Source organism: Mustela erminea, chromosome 10 (assembly GCF_009829155.1).
Source record: "Mustela erminea isolate mMusErm1 chromosome 10, mMusErm1.Pri, whole genome shotgun sequence".
NCBI classification, from domain to species: Eukaryota; Metazoa; Chordata; class Mammalia; order Carnivora; family Mustelidae; genus Mustela; species Mustela erminea.
In genome coordinates this window covers 75102116-75120277 of record NC_045623.1, presented here as the reverse complement: position 1 = coordinate 75120277, position 18162 = coordinate 75102116, and the positions used below count along the sequence as shown (strand labels likewise).

Sequence of the window (18162 nt, the reverse complement as noted above, 5' to 3'; positions counted from 1 at the left end):
CAGTGGGGAGAGGGAGAGAGAAACAGACTCAGAGCAGGGAGACCAATGTAGGGCCCAATCCCAGGACTCCGGGATCATGACCCGAGCAGAAGGCAGGCGCACAGTGACTGAGCCACCCAGGCACCTGATGAATTGCAAGTTAAACCAAACCTGCTTGCTTATCTGAGAATCTTCAGATGCTGTTCAGCCCATCAGGTGCTTTCCTGGGATTATACAGGATCTTCTGTCCTGGGTGGCTTGGGCAAGAACAGTGTCCAGTATCATGCTCTTCTTGGCAGATCTGTAAGATTCATTTCTTTATTCAGTTGTGTCTGTCATAGGCCCTTCGTATTGGCACACTGCTCCCTATGGGCTTCAAGAACCATTAGGGCCCCTTGCCCTTCTGATGTCTGCCATCCCTTCTCCATCCCAGCCCTTGATGCAGGGTGCAAAGGTGGCTCAGGCCTGAAATACCAAGTGTTAGGACAGTTAAGGCAAAGGGATCTAGATCTTTGTCTATAAAATTAAGGTGGATACTAGAACATAGTCCCCTCTCCTGTGGAGAGAGCACAGGAAAGTGAAGATACAGGCCAGGCTACAGATCCAAGATTTCTCAAACTCCATGCCATCTCTGGTGGGGTGATGGCTTTCCACTTGGTTTGGGTCTTTCTAGAGCAACTATTTTGGAGTTGGAGTGGTTCCCTGCCTCCGAACAGGCAAGAGGTATATGTGCATATTCTTAGTGCCCTAGCATACTCCGGGATCAGTCTTCGTTGCTGCAATCAGTCGGGTTGGGTGTGGTACTCAGGATGGAAGAGCAATCTCCCTGTGGAGTCAGGCATGATTTCTCCTGTCTTTGCCACTTTTTAGCTACTTGAGCAAGTGCCTTGTTCTCTCTGAGTCTTAAGTGACTTCTGTTAAAATGGATAATGCAGCCTTGCTTTAGGTTGAACATAGAATTAAATGAGTTACTTTGTGTAAGGTATTTGATGCTGAGCCTAATACACAGCTGAAGCTTTAAGTTGGAACATCAGCTTTCACCTGTGTCCCCCTCCCAATACTGCATTCAAGAGCTTCCCACCAGGGTCAGTATCCATGAGAAAGTTCTTCCTGGCCTGGCAGTGGGAACCTTTTTCTCCCTGGCTGGCTCCCACAGCCCCCAGTCAGTCTGATCTCAGAGTGGCTATCTCTCCTCCTGCTATTGCATGGGAAGGGTGGCAGTCCCTTGTTTTGACCCCTTCCTGCTTCAGTGACAGGAGGGCTGCAGAGAGGGATTAGTGAGCTAATTAGAAATGATTGCATCTCTCAGCATTAATTAGCAGTGCTGGGGGCTTACAGTGTGCACTTTGGAATTGAGCCCCTGTGGGACAGCATGGCAGGCAGCCGTCTGCCTGGGGGCCTGCCAGCCCCCTGCACTGATTAGAAATGATAGAACAGGTTTGGGTAGGCATAGTGAAGGCTGTCCTCTCAAGGTACCCTGGGCTCTCTGACTCAGATCCTCTATACCTTTATGATTGGGCCTCAGTCTCCTCTTCTGTAAAATGGGACCAGTAAATTGCTTTCTTCATCAGCACATATACTAAAATTGGAACAATACAGAGATTAGCAAGGCCCCGAGACAAGGCTGATATGCAAATTTATGAAGCATTCCACAAAAAAATTTTTTTAAATGGGACCAGTGGACATGAGAGAAAATTGTTCTGAGAGATTCTAGGTAGGACACTAAGGGCAGTGCCTCAGGGCCCTTGGCATAGGAACAAAAGGGGTTTTAGCTGATGAGTGAACAGCAGGACAAATTGGCCCTCTGGCAGGGACCTTGGGTTCTAGCCAAGAGATGTTTGCAAAGAGAACCCATGGTCTTGGCCTTCTGGGCAGATACTTAGCAACTTTTCGAGTCTTTGCTCATTGGACTTACTAAGCACTACAGGTAGGAAGGTATGGGTTGAACTTGAGCCATCTGTGGCCAAAGAGTAGACACTTTGCTGGTCCAGCACCAGTCTCCTCCGCAGGTGCTCCTGGTGAGACCCAGTCCCCAAAGAGTAGAGGTGCTGCATAATGAGGGCCAGATCAGACCCTGAACAAAAGGGCTAATGGCTGGCAAGAGGTCAGGATGTGTCAGCTCCACGGGGATCCTGGGAGCTCCAGTGACCATTTGCATGTTCTGTGCTTTGTTTTCGGTTTCTCCATGCAGCTCGGATTGGGAAAATGAAACGGAGGAAGCAAGATGAAGGGCAGGTATGTCCCCTGTGCAACCGCCCCCTGGCAGGATCGGAGCAGGAGATGAGTAGGCATGTGGAGCATTGCCTTTCGAAGGTAGAGGGGCCGTCCCTACCTACCTCTTCTCCCCCCCGCCCCCCCCCCCGCTTTCCCTGACACTAGCTGCTGACTGCCCCCAGATTTAGGGGCTGTGTTGGGGTCCCCGTGTGGTCTCAGCAGCTGCTGCTTCTCCGTTCTTCATCCTCTTCCTTTGCTTTCACACTTTCACTCCTTCCCTGGGGCTCCAGTAGAAAATTATTGGGAAGAGGCAAAGGTTCTTTGACTTTTGGATTGGTTTCCTTGAAAGGAGCCAAGAGCTGGGTTATGACCCACCAAAGCCTGGGGGCCAGGGCTGTGCCTTTCTTATAGACCTGGGGGAGCAGATGGTGGTGGCCTGGAACCCACATGGTCCTGCTTTGCTCTTCACAGAGGGAAGGCTCCTGCATGGCCGAGGATGATGCTGTGGATATCGAGCACGAGAACAGCAACCGCTTTGAGGAATATGAGTGGTGCGGGCAGAAGCGGATCCGGGCCACCACTCTCCTGGAAGGTGGTTTCCGAGGTACAGGCGGCTGACATGTAAAGCACTGGTGCTCTGGTGGCCGGGCCTCTGCTGGGTATCCATCTGTTGGGAGCCGAGAGGCCAGGGCTGGTGGCTGGTCATCCGTTCCACCACGTGGGAACTGCTGCTGGCGGGGCTCCTTTGTGACCGTGCTGCCTGCCTGTGATGTGCATATTAAAATGGATGTATTTGGGTGGGGAAATGGAATTGAGGCTGCAAGCTAGGAGTGACGAGGGGGGCTCTCAGCCTCGGGTGATGCATTGAAGGTGACAGCCAAGCCGCGTTAGCACCTGCATAAAATATTAAAGGGACGGTTATGCATTTATCACTCCATCCCTCTTAAGGCTGATAAATGAGAATCCAGCAACCTGCTGTACACCTCCAGCACTGGGGGCCCTGAGGGCTTCCAGGCAAACACATTGGATTTTCCTCCTCCTCCTCAGCCCCACGTCAGGGAAATCAGTTACAGAGGAGAGAGTGAGTTATGGCAAAATTTGACCTCCCATGAGCTTCATTGGGGAATCTAATTTTAGCTCTGATCCCATCCCTTCTCCCCGGGCGCCCTCTGCCCTGAAGCAAGAGGGGCCTGGGCCCAGCTGCTCCCTGCTCCCCTTGGGCTCGCCCCTGTTACTACAGAGGGGTCCTCAGGGCACTGCACAGCTCCGTTGCCCTCCTAGCTCCTTGGAGGGATGTGGCTTCGCCCAGTGGAAGTGGAAGTTCCCCCCCCCCGCCAACTAGGTCATACAGTAGACTGTCCAGTTGCCTAGGGTCATGTCCTCCTGTCAGACTCCCCTGCTCTGGTCAGGGGAAGAGGGAAAGAGTCTGCCTCCTGGCCTCCAGCTCTCCGCTTTCTGTACAAGCACAGCCGGCCCTGGGACTCACGATCATTGAGTGAACCAGTCTGCTTCCTGTCTGCCTCCAGTTCTCCAGGCAACACCCGTGGGAGTACTGGTGGGTCCCTGGGGAACTTCACAGTAGCCAGGAAGAGGGTCTCTGTCTTGTCAGGGCCATGCTTCATGGGCCGGTCCCAGGGAGTGGTCTCCATAGCGCCGTGCAGTGCAGACTGGACACATGAAGGGCCTCCAAGTCCAGGTCGGGCATTATGCCTCTGGGTTTCTCTCATTCCCCAAGCTTTTGGGGTCAGTCAGGATAGTGAAGGTATCAGGCAGGATGGTAAATCAGCCTAAACCGTTGCCCCACCCTGAGCTGGAGAAAGTTCATTTGCCATGTCACTCTGGTCCTGTCCTGGAGCTCTAGAGTGTCTGAGGCCCTGGAAGGATGAGCAGCAAAAACCCCAGGATCCTGGGAATGGGACACACAGGTGTCTGGCAGTTGGCCCATCAGGGTCAGCTGCAGGACGCAGCTCTGGGTTCACTCTGTTGGCAGCTGCAGATACATCTTCCATCACTGTGGCAACTTCTTAGGTTTCTTGGCACCGAACTGGACCTGGCCTTCTGGGCACCAGACCAGGCTTTCAGGGGCTACAGCCGCAGACGGGGCCTGCTGATTTGACGGTCCTTCCCCTGCGCTGGGACACACTTGCAGAGCCAGTGTGCGGTGCTCTTAGGCCCTGGGCGGGTGTCAGTTTTCCCTGAGTGTTTACACTGTGAGGTTGTTCCTTTCAAGAATTCCTGAGGGGAGTTCAAAGGGGGCTTTTCTTTGAGCGGTTTGGAGAGCGAGAATGAGAGTGAGGCTTGAAGAGGGAGCAGGGCCGGAGGTGCCTTTATCTGCAGAGAATGGCTCCAGCTTGCCTGATAGAAGCTGCTGCCGCCTCTTAAACAGCTTAGTGCAGTCAAAAGACAGGCAGACTTGAAAGGCTGTGTTACAGCAAGATCAGCGGGGGCCACGAGGCAGAGAGCGGGGCGCAGTGGAGCAGAGGAGGCTGAGGCTCCTCGGTGGGGGGGAGGGGGGCATCAAAGGAGGCCCTGGTTGATCCTGACTGCCTCTGCCCCTGAAACCCCGGCTGCAGAAGCTGGCCATCTGTCAGTCTACCCTCCCTGGCCAGGACCGGTAGGCCCCAACTCTTGGGGGGTTGGGTGTGGCCCCGCCAGGCGGGCTGGTGTCAGTGCAGCGCATTGATCGCCCGCCGGGCGGGCCGGGCCGCAAGCCGGGCAGCGCGTGCTTAATGTGATTGAAAGGCAGTTAAAATGGCGGTGACCTTTTCAGGAGGAATTAGATTGCCTGCCAAGACCGGTTAGAGGGAGTGATAACGCCGGCTGAAGAAGCTGCCCAGCCGACTTCAGAGAGAGGGAGCAGAGGCAGGATGAGCGGGCGAGTGCTGAGGCCCATTTAAGCTGCGCTGTGCGTGCTGACAGAACAGAGATTGCTGTCCTTGTTAGATATGAAAGAATTGAAGAATTGCAGATAAGTTCCTGTATCCGATCATCCCCTATCCCTCCTCCCAGACCAGGGCCCCTTCGTCATCCTCAGCAAGCTTCCCACCAGGCCTACTGGGAACTGGTCTGATGGAGCAGATCTGTTACCTTGAGTGTAATCTGCTGTGGAGCTAGGGAACAAGCAAGAGTTTTGGTGGAGACACTTGGCTGAGGGGAACAGGCCTTGAAGACGGATCTGTGGCTATCGAGGGCAAAGCCTAGGTAGCTCGGACCCAGGAGTGCTTGGAATTGGGACTCTAGAACAAAATGAAAGACAAGACAGAACAGGTAAGCAGGCAGCAAGCACCAAGGTAGGTCCAGCTAAAAACAGTTCTTTAAGAGGCTAAAGGAAATAAAGATTTCAAGACAGGTCGGAAGACCTAAAACTTTCAGTATCTAGGAAATACCGTGGCCTTCCCAGTTCTCAGAGAAATCCTGGGCTGTGTGCCTGAGCTGTTGATGTCCTCTCAGAACCTTAGGGTTGCTAGTCTGCTACTGCTCTTTCCCCCACCCAGCATTAGAATTGCATAAAGGGTAGCATGGAGCCTAGAGCTTCCCCAACATTCCCCTGAGAGAGCTTAGCAGTTAGAAAAAGATCCTCTTCTGGGGCACCATGCCAGCCTTGGGCAGAGCAAAGGGCTTCTGGGCTAAAGCAGCAGGCCTCAGTGAGAACCTAATGATACAGCCCCTTGGGACAAAAACCTGCTCCTTCTATAGGCAAGGGAGGTATGTGATGAGTGAGCCACACCTCTCCACATTTCCTGTCTCCAGCTCCTGGGTCCTCAAAAAGAGACTTATGGTGAGCTCTGATCCTTCCCCTGTATTGGTTGCTGTTGAAAGTTCACTCAGCTGGATTTGGGGAGCCTGGAGCCCATCATGTCTGGAATGGACAGGCTAGAGAGAAGACATGGGAATGGTTGGTTTCAGATAAGGTAACAGTGATGGGGGAAGGCACAGGAGTGTGGAAGATGGAAACATCTCCCAGGAGACTGCACAGGAACTAGAGGGTGCTGTGGCTGTGTCTGAGCCCTGACAGGAAATGCTTCGCTAGAATCCAGCAGTGAGCCCCTTTGAATCAAACAGGTGGAAGGGAGGGAGAATGACAGTACTTAGAGGCCCAGCTGTGCAGGTCTCTGCCCTCCCCAGATCCTGGCCTGGTGACTCCATCTTTCTCAAGTTCCTCTCTTGGATTTAGGCTGGTTCCCAGTAGCCTGGGATGAGATCTCACAGAGAGGACAGCTCTGGCACCGATCTTTTAATGAGCTGTGGCCTGCTAAAACATCACCAGATCCTGGGTCAGGAGCTGAGAGGTACCGTGAGTCCCAGGGCACAGAACTAGGCCTTCCCCTAGCTGCTGCCCCCTCTAGCATGTTAGTTCCCAAAAGAAGGGACCCCTGTAACTAAAAGCATCCACAGTGTAGCCGTGCTGCGTGGTCCGGTCAGTGACAGATGTTGGAGCAGCCAGCTGCTGGAGGCAGTCTTGGGACAGGGAGGGCTGGGGCTTCTGCTTTCTAGCTCCTACCACCTTTAGTTCTAACTGTTGCTTGGTGGGAGGGGTGAGGAGAGGTGGCAGGGAGCAAGGCACCTTCTGTCCCCTGTGGCAACTGACGGGGATTTAATCGCCTTTTGGAACACAATTGTTAAGCTGGGATAGAGGGAGTGCAGGCAGAAGGAGCAAGTATCAATGGTTTTAAACGGCGTCTGTCTCTCTGCGTCTCTCCTGACGTGAGGCAGTGAAACGCGTTATTGAGGAGGCCCGGAAAGTGGCTAAGTGCGTTTGACACACGCCAACTCCCTGCCTCCACACTGGATAATTGCATTGTCAACTGTTCAGCGAGGTGGCAGGTGACACTGCAGGCCGATTGATTGTCCCGCATCGCAGCTCCCCAGACTGTCAGCTCCCCAATCGATGGCGTTTACACAAGACACCGTAACTGCATCTGTAACTAATTCCAGTGTAAAACTCTCCGGAAACTGCTGCCCCTGTCTCTCCCCCCCGCCCCTCCCCAAGAGCATGGCCTCTGAAGGGCCCCAAGACTTTCCTTTCTCCCTGGGCTCAGGTTTTGTTAGAAGCAGCAGGTGAGGAAATTGATGGCTCCTTTTTTGTGGTTTCGGGTTCCAGGACGTTAGTGCCCCCAGTAAACGGGCATCTCCAGTTTCTCAATCGATCGCCTAATCAATTGATTAAATTAACACTGATTTTTTTTTTTTTCTTCTCCTTGATGACCCAGGAAGAAATGAGTTTATGGGAGAGGTCATTTTTATAAAATTTAGACTTGCTTATCATTTTTGCACTTAATCCTCTCTGTTGCTAAGTATTCGTTTGGAGGGAAGGGATTTTTCACACTGCCTCCACTCCCAGAACCCACTCTGCTGAGCATCGCTGACCAGCCTTGTTTGCCTAGAGACAGCAGCTCAGCACACTGCGCCACTCTAGCTGGGGTTGAGTCATAGCAAGAGGCCTCCCCTGGTGACTAAAGGGTCCTCCAGGTCATCTTGGAGGTCCTGGGAGCTGAGTCCCTTCCCTGGATAGCAGCAGCAGGAGCGGCAGCTTGCTTGTTATCCCCGAAGCTACATGGAACAGGAGCCAGAGGCTTGGAAAGGAGCTGTGTGTGCCATCTTGCCTCTGAGTACTGGCTTGGGATGTTCCAGCAGCTGAGAACATAAAAAGGCTATGGAGCCTTCCTCTCGAAGCTGGGGGTGGGGGGAGGGTGCCAAGCGGGGGGTAGGGGGACGCTGTCGGCATAAAATGGCTTTATGGCAGTTTCTTTTTATTATGATTCTGCCAGAAGTCAGCAAGTGACATTTCATTAAGAAAATAAAGTTTAATGTGCTGGGAAGGAGGTTGGAGGAGGCTGGAGCAGCATAAGAGGGAAATTGGCAGTAGCAGCCTGTTCTGAACACCTGTGGGGTAGGGAGAGGTTCCCAACATCTGTCTCCACAGGGGGATGGGGTCAGGGTCACAAACCAGAGACAGGCCTTTTCCTTGGTGGATAAGATGTGCCATGCTCTCTGTCCTGCCTGGCAGGTCGTCACTGCCCAGCTGGGGTTGAGGTCTGACAGGGAAGGTTATATCCTGAGAGGCCTCTGCCTCCTTTTGGACATAGGGCTCTCAGGACCTGACAGGACAGCGCCGTCAGCATTTTAGCCATCACTTCTGTGGGCCTGGCCAGCTCTGCTGCATGCTGCTGAGACCACAGCAGTGAGTCCGACCTGGGCTTGCAGTTTGATGAGGGACCATGACAGTACATGTAGTTAAATATGACTTTGGATTTTCACGGAAGTCTGGGTGGACACCAAGGAAGGGACACCTACATAGAAATACCTGGGGAAGTCTTCACACTCAGCACCTCACGGGTGGAGATCAGATCTTGAAACTCTTGTGTCTCCAGTGCCAGGCCAGACTGTGGATGAGCTCAGTAAAGGTTGAAAGAATGTTGGGATATTTCTGGAGCAACTGTGTGCATAGGCACTGTGAGTTCTTAGCAGGAGGCATGGCTGAGCTAGGTCAGACTTGCAGAATAAGCAGGCGTTTGTTCTGTAGACCAGGAAGGAGAAGAGATAACAAGATGTACGAAGGCGGTGGCGCACAGACAGACATGGAGGGTCAGGGAAAGCACAGTGGCTGTGCTCTGCTGGGGTGGGAGTCCTGGTCTAGGCCTGGCCGAGGAGAGGACTTCAGGCCACAGGGTTGCTTTCTGTGTTGAGAAACCAGGACTTTTCCTGGCAACTCTCTGGTACCGTTTTCTCAGCTTTGCCATGGGTCCTTTGCTTTCCTTCTCATACACTCACCAGGCAGGGCTGGGCAGGGCCTGGCCGAGGCAAAGGCTGTGAGGCTGGCTGCTGAACTGTGTGTACTTGGGGGAGGGAGCCTTGGCAGGGTTCGGGGGCACAGGCTGTAAGTGAACCTGATAGCTCCATTCTGATTGATGGCAGAGTTTGTCTCCTAAACTGTCAGAGGGTTTATAGAGGTGCCACTCAGCCACAGGGAGGGAATTGCTTGTCAGGACACCTGGCCGTGAATAGGAGACAGAGCTGTAACTTGGTGTTTTCTCAGCTTAATGGCCCCGCTGCTGACCTGCCTGCTGCCTTGAGTTTGTTGGTGCCTCAGTGTGGAGGGGAGATGAGGGCTGGCGGGGGTGGGGGAGTGCAGAGGGGAGCTTAGCCAGTGCCTAGCATCTCGCTTTTCCTCGTGCTACTTGACTTCGGTATGGATGAAATCTTTGAGAGACCAGAGACGGGAGGCGTAGGTGGGGGAAAGAAGATCAGGAAGAAAAATGGTCTTGAAACAGGCTTAAAAGATGGAGAACATTCCACATGGAGTGAAAAGCATGAGCAAAAGTCTGCAGAGCAGGACATAACAGGGCCGTGTGAGGCTCAGTAAAGAGTGTGTGTGTAGGCATGGGGTGCTTGGGGCGACAATGAAGAAAGAGCAAAGGTGGACAAGTAGGAACATCCACATCTTGCTGGGCCTGGCTGAGGAGATACACATGCGGTGGGAGACCATAGCTGGTTTTGGAGCCAGGAAAGGAAGGGTCAGAACCATCTGGGAAGCAGGATGAAGGAACAGACAAAAGGCTTGAGGACCCATCATAAGACTGTTGTCTTGATGAAAGAAGAACGGACAAGAAGACCTTTCTGAGATCATCAGAACCCCAAACTGCTTCCTCGCCTCTTTGAGGATTTCCGCCGATTCTGCTTGCCTAGATCCCACTGTTTTCATCTCTCTCCATCCTGGCAGGACTGCTGTGCTTGCCAGTGGGATGTGGTCTGAGACCACTGGGCGGAGACAGGGGCAGGGAGGGAGAAAAGGCTCTGTGGCCCCTAACCATGCCCATCAGGAAGGGTGATCCTGGGTGTCAGAGCACAGGATCAGGTAAGGGGCCCTGATGTGGCTTGAGCAGCTCACCCGTCCCTGCTGGCCAAGGGTCTGCCTGTGGTTGGGCCAAGTACACCTTGGTAGGGTCACCCACCTGCCTGGCCTATGGCCCTGCCTCCACCCAGCCTGGTTGCCTTTGTGGATTGCTTTGAGAAGCAGGTGTGCGTGCCTATCCTCCCTTGTCTGTCCCTTCCTAATCCCTTTCTAACTGCACTTGTCCAGGAATCTGGGCTGAGTGAGGTGGAGATGAATAATTAATGTCAGGCGCTTCAGACACCAAATATTTGAACAGCTGCCTGGTGTTTTTGCTGGCAAGGACCTGGCGGCCAAAATCAGGACGTTGGCTGGGGGTCTCACTGTGTGGCTCTGACTAGCCCTAGCCAGTTTGCTCTTCCTTTTGATGGACTGTCACAGTGGACCATGGGACACAGGGGATGGCCAGGTCTTGGGTGGGGGTGGCTCTACAGACATGAATTTCTGTATCCTCTTCCTGCTCTAACTAGACCTGGAAGACAGGTGGACAGCAGGCTAGCTTGAGTGTCTCCTGAGGACCTGACATAGTATATGAATGGGCTAGTTCATGAGCAGAGACCACCAGGAACAGTAAGAAGTGGCAGAGGAAAAGGAAGAGTGAAAGGAAATGAAATGTCAGAGCCAAGAGTACCTAAGTATTTGGCTCTGTGTTTCAGGCCCAGATTTCTGTCTGGGCCTTACCTGGCTCCAAACTTAAGCCTTACCTAGAGGCATCAGAAGGGGCACGCTTGGTGTAGTCTCGTTCGCCCCGGTCCTACTCATGTCTTGCTTCCCACAGGCTCTGGCTTCGTCATGTGCAGCGGCAAAGAGAATCCGGACAGCGACGCTGACCTGGATGTGGATGGGGATGACACTCTGGAATATGGGAAGCCGCAGTATCCTTGGAGCACTGTGGGACAAGATGGGGCTGGTGGGACAGGCCAAAGGGAATTGAAAAAGTAGCCAGCGGCTCTGGTACTTGCCTATACCCTCCTCCCACCCCACCCCCCCCGCAAACTTTGGGGTCAGTGTCAAAGCTTTAACCAGGATTCAACCTTCACGGCCTACTGCAACCTAGGATCTGTTGTCCTTGACCACTATGCCAGATACACAGAGGCTGACGTCATTCCCTGCACAGGCGAGGAGCCTGGTGAAGCCAAGGAGAGAGAGGCACTCCGGGGCGCAGTTCTAAAGCAAGTGTGGGCACAGGCTTGGGTGGGTGGGGTAGAGGGATGGAAAGTCCTAAGGTGGGGGAGTCAACCCAATACCCACCCTCAGGGCCCCTCTGCCTGCCTTTAGGGCTCACTTTGTTCTTTTCCCCTCCTTTCCCTAGTGGTGGCCCTCCCAGCACACGCATCACACCTGAGTTCTCTAAATGGGCCAGTGATGGTAAGTCCTGACGCACCTTGAGAGTAGTGGGGAAAAGGGGACATCCTTTGGGTAGTGGTGACTGACTCAAGCCCAGCCCCTCACCTGTGCTGCCCAGTCTGGCCAGAATATGAGTTGCCCCTCTATCCCAGCAGAGATGCCATCTACCAGCAACGGTGAGAGCAGCAAGCAGGAGGCCATGCAGAAGACCTGCAAGAATAGTGACATCGAGAAGTGAGTGTCTGACCAGGAGAGGGGCCCCTGGGATGGCAGTTCAGGGAGGGGAGAGAGGGGGGCTCTCTGTTAGCAGGAAGGCCTTCTGCCAGGACTCTTGGCCCTCCAGAGCATGGCTTAGTCCTGCGGTCCTGGGCACACGACAGCAGTGGGGCCCAGCTGGTGCTAAGCGTGACTTTGTGAATTGATCGCTGGGCCACTGCCCTGGGAGTCCTGGCGGAGGGAGGAGCAGTCCGCCCGCCTGCCTGCCCGCTGCGGCGGCCTCCGCCCGGGAATGTGATGTATGGCCGCCCAGCCCAGCCAGCGCACTTGATTCATCTCCAGTTTCTGTTTCTTAATCGGGAGCTAAATTGGTTTCATTTTTCTTGTCCCGGGTGGCGCTTGCAGTGGATTTTAGGCAGGAGCATTGGGTCTCATCACTGCTGGTAAGGAATTTTTGGCCTGGGTTCTCTGGCAGAGGGAAAGGAGATCCGTTAGCAATTCACATGAGACTGGCCAGCCCCAGCCTGGATCCCTAGGAGCCACAAGGACTTGAAATCAGCTGGGCATCTTACCGCCTTTCCAGAAGCCCAAGCAAGGCCAGTTCTGGCACCTAGAAGTGGCACTGTCCGGCTCTAGCTGCCTGGAGTTGCTGCTCTTGGCCACTGCTTACTTCTCCGCACCCCACCCCTCTCTCTGCTGGAGGCTAGGTTGCCTGGGGTTAAAAGGCAGCCTCTTCATTCCAGGGCCAGTGTTCCATCTTGCCTCCTGCCAGGAGAGTGGATTGCAGGCCGGTGCAGGGCTGGGTCGGTGGCCCAGGGTCACCTCCCATTTGTTTCCCTCCATTTTGTGTTGTCATAAATTCATTCCAGCCCGTTGTGGTTGATCAGTTTATCTCGGCCGGGGCCGCGAGTGCTGCTGGCATGATGTATGGGCCGCGGCTCGGGGCCCGGCTGCCCATGAATCACCGCAGCTGCTCCGTGTCAGTGCTGGAGCGGGCCGCACGGGTTCGGCGCAACCAGCTTGTGGGGGGGGGAATGACGTATGGATGTTTATTTAATAATTCTCTCCTACTCCAGCTGAGCGGGGCGGGCGGGGCCGTAAGGGGCGCCCACCCTTGTCTGGAGGGGCTGCTCATAAATCAGAAAGACAAGATCATTAATCAGGGATGGCGCCCGAGGGGGAGGTGGGGGCCAGAGCCAGTGGCCATCCATGAAGGTACTACCCACCCAAAGCTGGGTAAGTTGGGACTTCTGTCCCACCTGTATGAGCACAGGCACCAGTAGGCGAGGTTCTCTGGGATGAGTCATATGTGGAGATCTCCACCGGGTCTGGCCCCACCAAGATTGAGACCTTCAGTCCCCATGACTTCCTGGTACACACAACGTGGGTTCCCGCCCTAGATCTTTTTCACAACCCAGGGGAAGCAGGATGCCATGGCTGCTTCCAGGAAATTCTCTACCCCATGCCCCAGAGGGTGTCAGGAATAACTCACAAGTAGTCTGGGTCAGGGACTGGAGAACCAGGTATTGTACCAGAGCAGAGAGAACAACCAGGTGTTTGCCGAGCAAGTCCACAGTAAGGTGGGCTCTTCAGTCGGATGTGGCCTATAGAGCTTTTGGAGATGATGGGGGAGATGGCTTCATCCTCTCCTGGCCCCATCCTTTTTGCCTTTCTAGCTCTAATTCCTCTGATACAGAGTTTGAGAGTGCTCTGCTCTGGGCCTTTGTCCCCCGTCCAGGCCTCAGGGTCCCAATTTTTGAAATAACTACATAGGACCAGGCAGATGCCTAGCCTGGTCCTTAGAGAGAAAGGGAGCACAGCTACCTTGTCTCCTTGGCAGAAATTCACCAACAGTCCAGATGAGAATGGCACATGTGGCATTGGGCAGAGCGCCAGGGGAAGAGCTGTGCTGGCGTGTGTATGGGTCAAGGGGCTGATGAAGGGGCTTTCCAGATCTGGAAAGTTGAGTGGACACTTGCAGCATCAGCCAGTGTCAGAGGAGCCGGAGTCATTCCCTTTGCAGCTTCCATGGATAGAGGCAGGGTAGAGGGAGTTGTGGACCCATGGAGTAATAGATTGAGGGCATCCCTGACACAAGGACACAACACCAAGACTTCCTCTTCTTTGTTGCTGTTGGTGCCCTAAGAGAGAAAGGTTAGAGATCAAAGTCTGTTGCTGCCCATGGAATGTTATCCACCATCCTCCCCATACCTCCTCATATCACTTAACGCCAATACCACCTGTAAGCTTTTGGGCTTTCTGCGGCAGTTGTCTGTTCCAAGCCGGCCGAACAGGCCATCCTTGGAGAACGTCTCTGCCCCCACAGCGCCACACTTACGATTCCCCTCAGACTGGTCCCTCTTACCACCCTCCTCCGGTGGGCCCAGCAGCTTTCCGTTGCCTGTGAGATCAGCTTCACTTTCAGATTGTGGACTCCAAAGTCTTCCCCCACTTTCCCCACGTTAACACTTACCCATGGGTGAGCCTTACGGCCACGTGGACCTCTTGGCCTTTGTTCTCCCAGTCCCGGTCCCGGTCCCTGGGCCGAGAGACCCTGCTCCTCCTGGATATTGTCAGTGTTGTAATGTTAGTCACAGAGTGATCGATGGATCACAGCAGCAGTCTCGGGTTTGAATCCCAGCTCCCCCACTCTGTGTGAACCATAGGCAAGCTGCTTCATGTTCCTCTGCTGCTTTAGTTTCTTCATATATAAAATGGGAATATTACAATCTCCTCATGGGGTTTTTGTGAGGTGTAAATAAAATAATAATTTTCAATCCCTCAGTACAATCGCTGGCATTTAGTAAGCGCTTAATAAATTTTGGCTCTTTTATTTGTGTTATCATCATTATTATTCCCTAAGGCCCATCTCTAGCAGCATCTTTTCTGCTCCTCCAGGCAGCATTCTTCTTCTGTGAGTTCCTCTAGGTTCTGTTCAGTTGTTTCAGAAGGGGTAGGAGGGATCACCCCACTCCTTCAGCTAGTCCTAGCTCTTCACTGTTCAGGACCGCAACCCAAAGAGCCTTCCAGAAGTTACAGGGACTTTCATGGGCAGAGCTTGAACAGCAAGTGAGGGCCCTCAGGGCATCTCATGTGCCCCGGAAGGAACAACAAGGAGCCCTTGAGGTAGGGCGGGCCTGTGGCCCAGGACTTGGATTCTGTGGGACTTGTGCAGTCTCCACACCTCATACTCTGGGGGTGAGACTGGCTTTTGGGTCAACAGACATTTACTCACACTCCCGTGCCCACTGTGGGCTAATGTCCGTGGTCAGTACTGGTGGCGTGAGCAGCCTGCGGTTGGGAGACTGCATCTTGCCCGGGAGACAGGGATGTTTGCAGTTGCACTGCTGTGGTGCGGTCCGCTGCAGGGTGCCAGAGAGCACGGGAAACCAGCCACCCACGGTGGGGCTGGCAGGAGGTGGGGTGGGCCAGAGGAAGCAGGAAGTACTGCCAGAGGCCAGGGGCGTGGAAAATGGTGCTGGGTGTGGGAAGCTTCAGTTTGGTTTGGATGGAGCATCACGTGCGGCGGGGTACTGAGGGATATGGGCCGGGGCTAGGCCAAGGAGTCCCTGTTCAGCTTCCAAGAAGTTTGATAGAGCTGTATTCTGAGGGAAACATTGAAATGTTAAAGTAGAAATGGTCAAATCTGCAAAATTCTAGGTGCTGAGAGAATGGAATGAAGGATCTGGAGACAGAGGGGCCATTCAGGTCAGGAGAGGAATTGTAGGAGAAAACATGAGGGCCTGGACCAGAGGTAGTAGTGGAGACTACCGAGATACTAGAAACTAGATGACAGATTGTAGGTGTCGAGGGTGATTGGGAAGGAATGGTTTGAGAATGGTTCCGGGGTATCTGGTTTGGAAATTCACCAAGATGGAGGTGGAGGAACAAGGAGCGTGAAGAGTTCAATTCAAGAAAGAGGAGTTTTCAGATAGAGGATTTCGGCAGGTGGGGAGCAGGGACATGTGGGGGACATTTATATATTGCTTCTAGAATTCAAGGGAGGTGTGGGCTGGAGGTTCAGGTTAGAGATGCCAGCCTGCTGCCTGCCCAACCAAGCCATCCTCTTTACAGAATCACCGAAGATTCAGCTGTGACCACGTTTGAGGCCCTGAAGGCTCGGGTCAGGGAACTTGAACGGCAGCTATCCCGTGGGGACCGTTACAAATGCCTCATCTGTATGGTGAGAGAAAGGGAACCTGGGATGCCTCTGGTCAGGCTTCAGTGTCTTCCGGGGGTTGGAAGGGGCCTTTGCACTGTGATTTGAGCTCTTTAGAGGGTGGGCCAGCCTCAGAGTGACCCCTTCTCTGCCCCACTCCTCCCTAGGACTCCTACTCGATGCCCCTAACGTCCATCCAGTGTTGGCATGTGCACTGCGAGGAGTGCTGGCTACGGACCCTGGTGAGGTGCCATGCGGTTTGGGGAGTGGAGGGCAGTCTCTGGTGCTGCCCACACGTCCATGCTTATTCTTGAGCCTGCTTGAGGGGAGGGTGGTGCGAGGGGCAGGGGAGAGCATGAGCATCGAACACAGCAGCAGGAAGCCAGGATATTCACCGCCCCCAGACTCCCTCCATTCTCTCCTCCCCCACCAGGTTTATTCTCTCCCTCAAAAAAAAAAAAAAAAATTCCCTCGCTCCATGGGTTTGCTGCCTGCTCCCCTCCCCCTGCCCACCCCCGAGGCTCCCTCTGTCACATATACTGGTGAGATCCCGGGTCAGGAGGAGGCTGGTTGTGGGTAAGCAGGACCAGGGCCTCAGCCCCTCCCCCTGCCATTACTAGGCTCCTTCTGCTCCTGCCCCTGTTCTTCGCTCCGGAGCAGCCATTAAAATGTCGCCCGGAGACAGCAATAAAAGGCCCGGACGTGGGCTCTGTGTCCTGATCAAAGGCCGCATGTAATCTCGTTAGGGCCGCCGCAGCCACAGCTGGACCCAGCCTTGTTCTCATTACCGGGGCTCCCGCTGCGGGGCTGGCCAGGCGGTTTGATCCTGGCGTCCCCCCAGCACAGGAGTGCGCCTGCCTGCTTGCAGAGGCCGCCTGTGCATCCCCAGCCCGGGCTGGCAGGACCAAGGTGCCAGCATACATGGGCGCAGGGAGACATGGCTGCAGGCCCGGGTGCTCTCACCAGCAAACAAGCTGCGTAGTGTGTGACCAGAGCCCTCCCTGTTCTCCCTGCAGGGTGCCAAGAAGCTCTGCCCTCAGTGCAACACCATCACAGCGCCCGGAGACCTGCGGAGAATCTACTTGTGAGCTAGCCGCCCCTGGCGGCCCTTGCTGCGAGCAGCCCCACCTGCCCGCCTCTGTGATGTGACCCTCCCCCTTGTACATACTTGCACACAGGTTCCCCATGTACATACATGCGCGCGCACACATAAGCGTGTGTGCACACATGCACGCACACACACACACACACACACACACAGGACTTTGGAGCCAGAGTGGAGGCTGAGGCCCAGGCCCTGCCTGCTGGCTGCTACCAAGCCTGGGACCATACCTATTCCAGGTTCTGTTCCCAGGGTGGGGCAAGGAGGTGGAGGTAAGGGGGAGTAGTGGGGCAAGGCTCCTGAGATCCAGCCCCCAGACGGACAGACGGACAGACAGACATGCAAACGCCAGACTGAAGCACATGTAATATAGACTGTGTATGTTTACAATGTTGTGTATAAATGGGACAACTCCTCGCCCTCCACTCCGTCCCCTCCCCTTTGGTTGTATGATTTTATTCTTTTTTTAAGAACACCTGGGAGCAGTGCCCCCTTCAGGGCTGGCTGGGGGCTCGGCCCATCCACCTCTCAGGGCGCCTGCCTCTCTCCCCATGGCATCCCTTTCCCTCTCCTATGTGCTCGGTGTTCAGTGGTGTATATTTCTTCCCCCAGACATGGGGCACATGCCCCAACGGACACGATCCTCTTCTTAGTCTTAGCTCCTGGAGCTCTTTATAAGGAGTTGGGAGAGGGGGGAGACACAGGAAATGGGAACCGAGCTGAAGCAGGGGCTGAGATGGGGGCTGGATGAGTGTGCTTCTGGCTGCCCAGCCTTCTGCCAAGAACCATTCCTGGGATTAGAACTGTTCCCAGGGAAAGTGGTCTCCCCTGCCCCTCCCGTGGGCCCCATGGTGTGATGCTGTGTCTGTATATTCTATACAAAGGTACTTGTCCTTTCCCTTTGTAAACTACATTTGACATGGATTAAACCAATATAAACAGCTGCTGCCTGTGTGTATGAAGGGCTAGGTGATGGGGCAATGTGGACAGAAGCAGTTAAGGGGTTAATTCCTGGCAGCAGTGTGGGGCAGAGGATTGGATGTCGGTGTGCAAAGCAGTGCAGGTTTGGTCTGCTCAGGGGGCCCCTGGAGCACTCCGTCAGGAGTGGGGGTGGGGCTGGGGCTGGGGCTGGGGACCCAGACTCCTGACTATTGATGGGTAGGGGCTCCAGGTTAATTCCTTATCGATGCAGAATCGTCAGCTCATTAATCACAGAAGAGGTCAGAGCTTGGGGGTACACGGCTCTATCCCCCA

General features: G+C 54.3%; 1 protein-coding gene, 1 long non-coding RNA gene and 1 other non-coding gene across 10 annotated transcripts in view; 2 read left to right on the top strand and 1 right to left on the bottom strand.

Moving 5' to 3' along the window:
• The window catches only part of RNF220 (ring finger protein 220), a 217579-nt gene extending 199730 nt beyond the window's left edge, over positions 1-17849 (top strand). For 2 of the 5 annotated variants that reach the window (XM_032302014.1, XM_032302017.1), the window contains 9 exons: positions 2171-2292; positions 2665-2797; positions 10863-10959; positions 11170-11256; positions 11397-11452; positions 11587-11665; positions 15722-15830; positions 15974-16048; positions 16823-17849. In XM_032302014.1, coding sequence (XP_032157905.1) covers positions 2171-2292; positions 2665-2797; positions 10863-10959; positions 11170-11256; positions 11397-11452; positions 11587-11665; positions 15722-15830; positions 15974-16048; positions 16823-16894 — 830 coding nt within the window. In that variant the 3' untranslated portion in view covers positions 16895-17849. Of the gene's footprint in view, positions 1-2170; positions 2293-2664; positions 2798-10862; positions 10960-11169; positions 11257-11396; positions 11453-11583; positions 11666-15721; positions 15831-15973; positions 16049-16822 lie in introns of all 5 variants that reach the window. The other 3 variants (XM_032302016.1, XM_032302015.1, XM_032302013.1) reach the window with 3 other exon arrangements.
• LOC116567133 lies at positions 56-15723 on the bottom strand. Of its 4 annotated transcripts, none has more exons than XR_004276120.1 (5): positions 11537-11633; positions 10766-10991; positions 3680-8710; positions 1895-3087; positions 56-1558 (listed from the first exon to the last, which is right to left on the bottom strand). It is a non-coding gene; the product is annotated as an uncharacterized LOC116567133 (long non-coding RNA). The 4 variants fall into 4 exon arrangements; XR_004276117.1 differs by lacking the exon at positions 56-1558 and adding an exon at positions 12220-15723 and having other exon boundaries at positions 2797-3087; positions 11537-12115; XR_004276118.1 differs by lacking the exon at positions 56-1558 and adding an exon at positions 13472-15723 and having other exon boundaries at positions 2797-3087; positions 11537-12412.
• Positions 1535-1645, top strand: LOC116568361. The gene has a single exon (XR_004276576.1). It is a non-coding gene; the product is annotated as a U6 spliceosomal RNA (small nuclear RNA).
• Positions 17850-18162: the final 313 nt, after the last annotated feature.